General features: G+C 37.7%; 1 protein-coding gene across 1 annotated transcript in view; it reads left to right on the top strand.

The window, feature by feature from the left end:
• The window catches only part of VPS36 (vacuolar protein sorting 36 homolog (S. cerevisiae)), a 24,107-nt gene that overhangs the window by 4,841 nt on the left and 11,886 nt on the right, over positions 1 to 7,380 (top strand). Inside the window, 3 exon segments of the mRNA XM_008570022.1 lie at positions 482 to 596; positions 1,627 to 1,716; positions 2,425 to 2,511. Coding sequence (XP_008568244.1) covers positions 482 to 596; positions 1,627 to 1,716; positions 2,425 to 2,511 — 292 coding nt within the window.

Below are 7,380 nucleotides of genomic sequence, written 5' to 3'. Positions count from 1 at the left end.
AACCACATTTTTATTTAGTTTATAGAGCTAGTAACTTAAAACTTTTTGGTTTATAGCTCGTAAGTTTTAAGTAGAGATATTTTTTTTTTTCCTTTTTGTCTTTTTTCATGACCGGCAACGGATCGCAACCCTCAGTGTCGCGCCCGTACCGGACCGGGACCGGCAACAGGATCGCAACCCTCGGTGTTGCACCCGCACCTCGCTCAGCCAGTGAGCGGCTGGTCTGTATGTGGGATCCGAACCCTTGGCGGGAGCGTCGCCACGCTCCCAAGCGGCGCACTGTAGCAGTGCGCCACCGGGCCGGCCTAAGTAGAGATATTTTTGAAAGCTTATTGATATTGAATTAACGCAAACTTTAAAAGGATGTTCTCTGTTTCCGCATGAATTTTAAAAGTGACTTGAAATATATTAAAAGTTACTAAAATAGAATTAGTGATTTTTTTAAAGGTAATTAAATACGTTACATTTGTTCTTTTTTTAGTGCCAAAATAGTGGTTCATCTTCACCCAGCTCCTCCTAACAAAGAACCTGGCCCATTCCAGAGTAGTAAGAACTCCTACATCAAACTCTCCTTCAAAGAACATGGCCAGATTGAGGTAAGTTTCTATATGAATAAAACTGGACTAGAAAAATATATGTGTGTGTATTTTTGTTGTGGTTTGTTAATATGATGGAAGGCAATATTATACAGTGTACCAGGTTTTACTATATTTGTACAGTATAATTTTTACTCTGTCTTAAGCCTTATCAGACAGTTGAGGTTTCAGTGGGAATGGAAAGCAGGAGGGTGTGGGGACAAGGAGGAAACAAAGGCTGGAAATGTGCTAAGCCATGCCATTAGGCTACTAGTAAAGTGTTCAGTGGTGTAGTTTTGTTAAAGGAACAGAGGATAGATAAATGCAGTGAAATGTTACAGTACCTCAGTATCTGAAAGCTCACCAGCCTTAAATCATTCAGTCTCTCAATCACTTAAGTATTATTCTGCAGTATAATAGTTTACATGTTCCAGTCAACAAGTTGCTGTACAAGTATTCTTAAGACATTTGCAAGTATGTGTTTATCTTCCAGTGAATATCATAAATTATTTATGTTTTCTTTTGTACAGTCACTAAGTGCTCCTTAGATAGTCACTAAGCAAATATAAGTGACTGAAATCATTCTCACTGTAGTTGAAAATGTATTTAATTTTTTTGTAAGCATAGGTATGTTTTGGCCCTAATTTCTGACTTCAAATTTTAACTAGACAAATTATTCTCTGCTTCCTCCTTGGAAAATGGTTGTATATTTTTCCTGGCACTGTGTTTGTTTTACTATAGATTGAAAACAATCCACATAGGCAGGATAGTTTAAAGTAACTCTGTTTATTTCATTGTCACTCATGTCTTTGTTGAGAATAGCCCACTTTATACAGAAGGTCAGTTCCTTTCTTTTTTTTTTTTTCTTTGTGCTGTCTGAAGTTGACCCAAGAAAAGAACTTCCTTTGATTTTCTTTGATGTCTCTGAGACTTCTAGGCTCATTGCAAGTAACTGAATAGAACTTTATACTAAAGAAATGTTAACTAGTGATTTGTACAAGGATGCCACAACCTGACGGACTCATATAAAGTGTATGTGTTTGCTTAACAGTTTTATAGGCGTTTATCAGAGGAAATGACACAGAGAAGATGGGAGAATATGCCAGTTTCCCAGTCATTACAAGCAAATAGAGGACCCCAGGTATTTTTTTAAACTGTTTGCAAATCTAGTATTTCAACTCTATACTTACATCTAGACTCTGATTATCAAACTTGTCAAAAAACAAAATAATGGTATTCTGATTAAAAAAAATATATTCACAGCACCTAATTTATTGCTCTATAGATAGTAGACATGTAGTAAACATAAACGACTGCTTACCAGAGTAATTCTCAGGATGGTAGAAGTTGGATTCCACTCACCACATTCTGTTCTTCACAATCAGTGTGTCATTTGAGAGAATAGACAGTATAGCTGGGTGACATTTTCCAGGCCAGCCTAAATTGATGACCAACTATGGACAGGCATGCAAATGTGTGAAAGTAGCTTGGATGGATAATAACTGTCAATTTCCAAAATTTCAGCTACACCTTTTTGTGCATTTGAGACCCTATCTGATACATAATAGCTTGCCAAAGAACAAAAATGAATAGGAAATTTAATTTATATCTAAAATACAGAGTAAAATACACCATTATTGTATATTGGTTTTTCTTTAATGATTTGAAGATCATTATGCACAGCAAGAAACAGACAAATGTTTTGAAAGGAAACTAGATATAATTGTATGCTGCATTTCTTTGGTTCTTTGTAAGTCCTTCCCACCACTGAAAACACAATGTGGTGGGTTACAAAAGATTTTGTTTCCTTCCTATTCTGTATGTTTTATTTTCTACGTTTGTTTTTCAGCCAGGAAGAATAAGGGCTGTAGGAATTGTAGGTATTGAAAGGAAACTGGAAGAAAAAAGGAAAGAAACCGACAAAAACATTTCTGAGGTAACTCTTAAACAAGTGCTAGTCAGCCTTCTTTTCCAGCCGTTTGTATTTATTCTTTTGGATACAGCCGTGACTAACTCCGTTCTGTAATTTGGAATATAGTTAGTTTGTCTGAAGCTACACATCCTATTCCCTTTGCAGGTTTACCTCAGGTTTGCATAATTTAACTAAAACATGTTTTAAAAGGTTTTTCTAAAAAGGAATAAAAAAGAAACACAAATTTGTTTTATGTTAGAAAACATAGAATGTTGTATGTGAATTTTAAAGTCTAGATGGAATTGACTGGAGGATACTGCTAATGAGTTCAGGTCCTCTGTATAATTATTTTGAAAGTCTGGTTAACTTAGTTGAGAGAAAAATGTTGTTCAGTAGTTATGTCCCTGGCAGACACCATACAATTTTATGCCGACGACCATTCGGGGACTAGACCAGCCTATCACTTCTGCTAAGAGACAACCCTGAGCATGTACATAACAGTATTCTGAAGCTTCATTATATATGAGGAAATTCAAGGGAAGGGGAAGTACTCTAGTTAAGAAAACCAGTTATGCATTAGATTCTGTAATTAGTTAATACTCATATATCTAAACATAACATTGGGTTTTCCATGTTTATATAAAAGTGGTCTTGGATTTTTAATGAAATCATATTATGAAGTAATTCTTTAATTTTTGTAATAGTCTATAAGTAAAATTCTATTTGTAGCTGCTGTTCAGGGAATTTCAAAGATGTTGAATACTTATTCTGGGCTTACTAATTGAAAATATAGATTAGTGTTGAGGAACCAAGGGCATTTGGTTTATTAAGTGCCCATGGTGTAGGTTTTTCTGATTGCATATTTATGGTGAAGTTATAAATGTTCCTCAACCCTGTGTATTTCCTGCAAGTTGGCAGCTGGATCCAGAGGCTTGATCAGACTCATGTTCTATCACTTTGGAAGAACTAGAGGTGATGCTGTGTTCTTTTGTTGGGAGGCACATCATATCTCTTTTGTCATGCTAGCAGCTGTCAATATTCAGTGCCTAAATCTATTAGTTCATTGGTGGTTTTAGAAATGATATTCTATACCTATTTTTCATTTATTAGTTGGAATACTTTTTAAAGAAATACTTCCCTTCCTCCACTATTTGGTTACACAGTGATTTAGTTCATATAGGGAAAGCAGGGTAATTGCATTTTCCTTTATCATCTGGATAGTAAATTGGTTATCATCCTCTGACAGTCACTAATTAGTTTTTTTTACATATCATTGTGAATTCATGAATTTTAATATATTTAATGGATTTTAATCAGTTGCAATTTTTATTCTATTTGAAGCGTAAATTGTCCCATCTTTGGCCAATAGGAGCCTCTCCAAGTTGGCCCCTGAGTGCTTTTGACTCAATCTGGTGGACTTTGATAGCTTCCTCATTATCTGGGGTGACAAAAGTTCTAGGTCTATCTTGTACATTTCCTGCCCCAGATCTGGAATCAACCTTTTATCTGAGAAATTCTCATTTCTTTTAGTAGGAAATGGTATTTCAAACGACAATCTGCCTGCTGGGAATATCTGTTGCTATTGGGTTGATCTTTTTCAAGGTGCATTCAGGGGACAGAGCTAGGATCATTTTTGTTGTCGTTAATGTAAAGTGCCTCATGAGATCATACTGATCCTTCCTGTTCAAATTCAGGATGATACTACTAGGTAATTACTAAAGCAGTTAAAAGAATTTTTTTCTATGTGTTCTCCCCATTCTTCCCACATTAAAATACGTGTGCTGTATCTACAGTGTCGGAGCGTGTAGCCACTGCACCCACTCTTTTCCCAGCTCTCGTTTAGTCTCCATTTTACATGTTAATGCCGTGTTAAGTGCCACTAGTCCTTATGCTCATCTCCCGCTGATCATTTTGGGTGTCTGAAGCTCATTCTAAAGCAGGTTTTTCAGGAAGTGATCATGGGAGCAGTATTCTCTGAATATGGAATGTTTGTGTTCCTTATACATGAAAGTCAATTTTGCTGGGTTTAAAATCCTTGACTCATGTTTTCTTTCCTTGAGTGCCTTCAATATGTTCCTTTCATTTTTTCCTGACAGTGTTGCTGTCGAAGAGTGATGATAATCTAATTTTTCCCCCTTAGAAGTCACTTGCTATTTTTTCCTAGATGGACAAAGCATTTTTTTTCTATTTTTTAAAGCTCAGTAATTTTACTAGGATGCGTCTGTGTATTAGTCATCTGGCTTGCTATTCTCAGGTACACGATGTGCTTTTTTTAGTACATAGTTTCAGAAATTTTTTAATTTCAGGGAAGTTTTTCTGTATTATAACTTTAAATAAATTGCTTTGATTTTTTTTTTTCCCCCTTCTGGGATTCCTATTAGCTGTATGTTGCAGCTTCACTACCTGACTTTACTATTTGTGACCTTTTTATCTTTTTATTTATTTCTTTTGTATTTAAAAATTTTTCTTTCTTTCATCTTTCTTTTAAGGTATTGTCTGTTGTGTTTATTTCTTTTTGTGTTCTGTCTAGTATAGCTTTTATTTCTGAAATGATTTTTTCTTTTAGTTTTAATCTTTTCCTGAACCGTGTTATCTCGTTTCTGATGTATATTGTCCTTTCATAGCTTTTATCACCTTCTTAACATCTTTTTGCTTAACTGTTAAGTTTTGTATATTGTATAATAGCTACAAAGGATGATTTTGAACGTTCTTGCCATGAAGAAATAATAAATGAATGAGGTAATACATATACTAACTACCCTAACCTGATCATCATGGAACATATATATGTATCAAAACATCAGATTGTATTCCATAAATATGGATAATTACAATGTGTCAATTAAAATAAGTAAAAGAATACAGTTTTTTAAGAAGGTTTAATTTTTTATGTGGTCCATAAGAATGTCTTTCCGGCACGCTTTCAGTATCTGTACACTGTTATTCTGCTCTTTATATTCTTTTTTCTTATGATAACTTTGTGTGGGATTTGACCTTGACACTTTGCTGTGGCTCATTTTCATGTGAAGTTAGTTATCCTGGACTTTTAGAGGAAGGCCTCATTCAAGGGCAGCTTTTCTCACTTCACAGAGTCCACTCCCTCTTCTGCTGTTTTCACGCAGTGTTGAAAAGACGGCGGTTTGCTTCTGTGACTCCCTGGCTCTGTTGTCACCCCCCATTTTTATCTGGACCTTTTTTCCTTTCTCTCTATAATCCCTGCCTTGCTCGATTCTGATTCCTCTTGGTAGTTTCTCCCCAGGATGGGATCCTGTCCTGGAAGGGAAGACTGGCAGGTCAGTTTCAAGAGTTCATAAGCTTTTCCAGCCCCTTTAGCTCCTACTGGGGACCCCTTGGGCCCACCCACTATTGAAGCGGACAAAACCCTCTCAGTTTTAGCTGCTGTCTTCACTTTGCAGTGAACACCCTTTGGCTCTTTTGGGATTCTCTTATTCCCCTATCGGCTGCCCTGTTGCTACCCTTTTCTTCTCCTGCCTCAATGGTGTCATCGTACAGGTCTTGTGGCTGTGCTTTTATCTTGGGGTTTTTGCCAATATCTTGACACTTAGTTTTGTAGTATATGTTGCCTGTGGGTTTTTGGTTTAAAACTCTAGTAGCTTTGTCTGTTTTTATGTTGGGATTTGGAAAGATTCAAAAACTGCTGCCACAGCCACCATCTTCTCAGAATCCTCTCTTCCCGTAAAATTCCAACATGTTAGCGTTAGAAGGGTTCTTATTATCCAGAGAAGAAACCGTTTCAGAGCAAGTGACTAGATTTGGAACCAGGGCGATAAGAACCCAGGTCTCCTGACTGGTAGGCAGGTGTACAGAGTGCCACATCATCACCATTCTCTGCCACCCTGAAGGTGCTGTCATTGTCCTCTTTCAGAAACATCTGTTGTTATCCTCTTTGTGTTGACACTCTTGGAGATGGCATGGAGCAGTGAACTAATTTTGTATTATTTGTACTACTTTTTCTGAATGCTGCCATACTAACCTGGTGTTATGTTCAAAATAATGTTTTTCTTTTTCTTTTTTTTTTTTTGTCTTTTGTCTTTTTCCATGTCCGGCAACGGATCGCAACCCTCAGTGTTGCCCCCGCACCGGACCGGGGACCGGCAATGGGACTGGAACCCTCGGCGCTGCCCCCGCGCCTCGCTCAGCCAGTGAGCGGGAACCAGTCTGTATGTGGGAACCGAACCCTCAGGCGGGAGCGCCGCCGCGCTTCCCAAGAGGCGCACTTATCCAGTGCACCACCGGGCCAGCCCAAAATAATGTTTTTCTTAATTTGTGAAATAAGTCATTGTTTCAGTTTGATGTTCACAGAGTGGCATAGCTCAAAGGATGCCACACACGCATTGTGCTTTACCATGCATGTCATCAGTTTATATGGCAGATAATCCTTGCCCTCTACTCTGTGCTGGGCCCTGCCTCAGAGCCTGTGGATAGTGTAGTGATGCACCAGGCACAAGCAGGCAGACAGGCATTGTCTACAGTGTGAGAAATGCCTGGTGAGGAGAAGATAGAGGCTGCAGCAGGGACATGTAACATGGCCTCTAACTTCTGTTGGGGTCAGGGAAGGCTTATTACCAGCAAGAACATGGACGTCAAGGTCTGGAAGATGAGCAGACACTAGCAGACGACCAGCAGGCATAAGACGATCATCCAGGTAGACAGAATGGAATATACAAAGACATAGAATCAAAAGTATTGAAGCAGAAAATTTTTGAATATATTAATAATTACTGAAACTAATAACCAAAGTAATGACTGAAAGTCAGCAAGAAATAATGCTATAAGTCAGCTTTGAGAGGGTACCCGATTTAAAATGGATGCCATTTTTCTCAAAGTTGGTGTGGAAATCTGGGTGTGGTAGAGGGATAGAAGTTTCCGTAA

Source organism: Galeopterus variegatus, unplaced genomic scaffold (genome assembly GCF_000696425.1).
Source record: "Galeopterus variegatus unplaced genomic scaffold, G_variegatus-3.0.2 Scaffold558, whole genome shotgun sequence".
In the NCBI taxonomy this organism is placed as follows: domain Eukaryota; kingdom Metazoa; phylum Chordata; class Mammalia; order Dermoptera; family Cynocephalidae; genus Galeopterus; species Galeopterus variegatus.
This window is presented reverse-complemented; position numbering and strand designations above follow the sequence as displayed.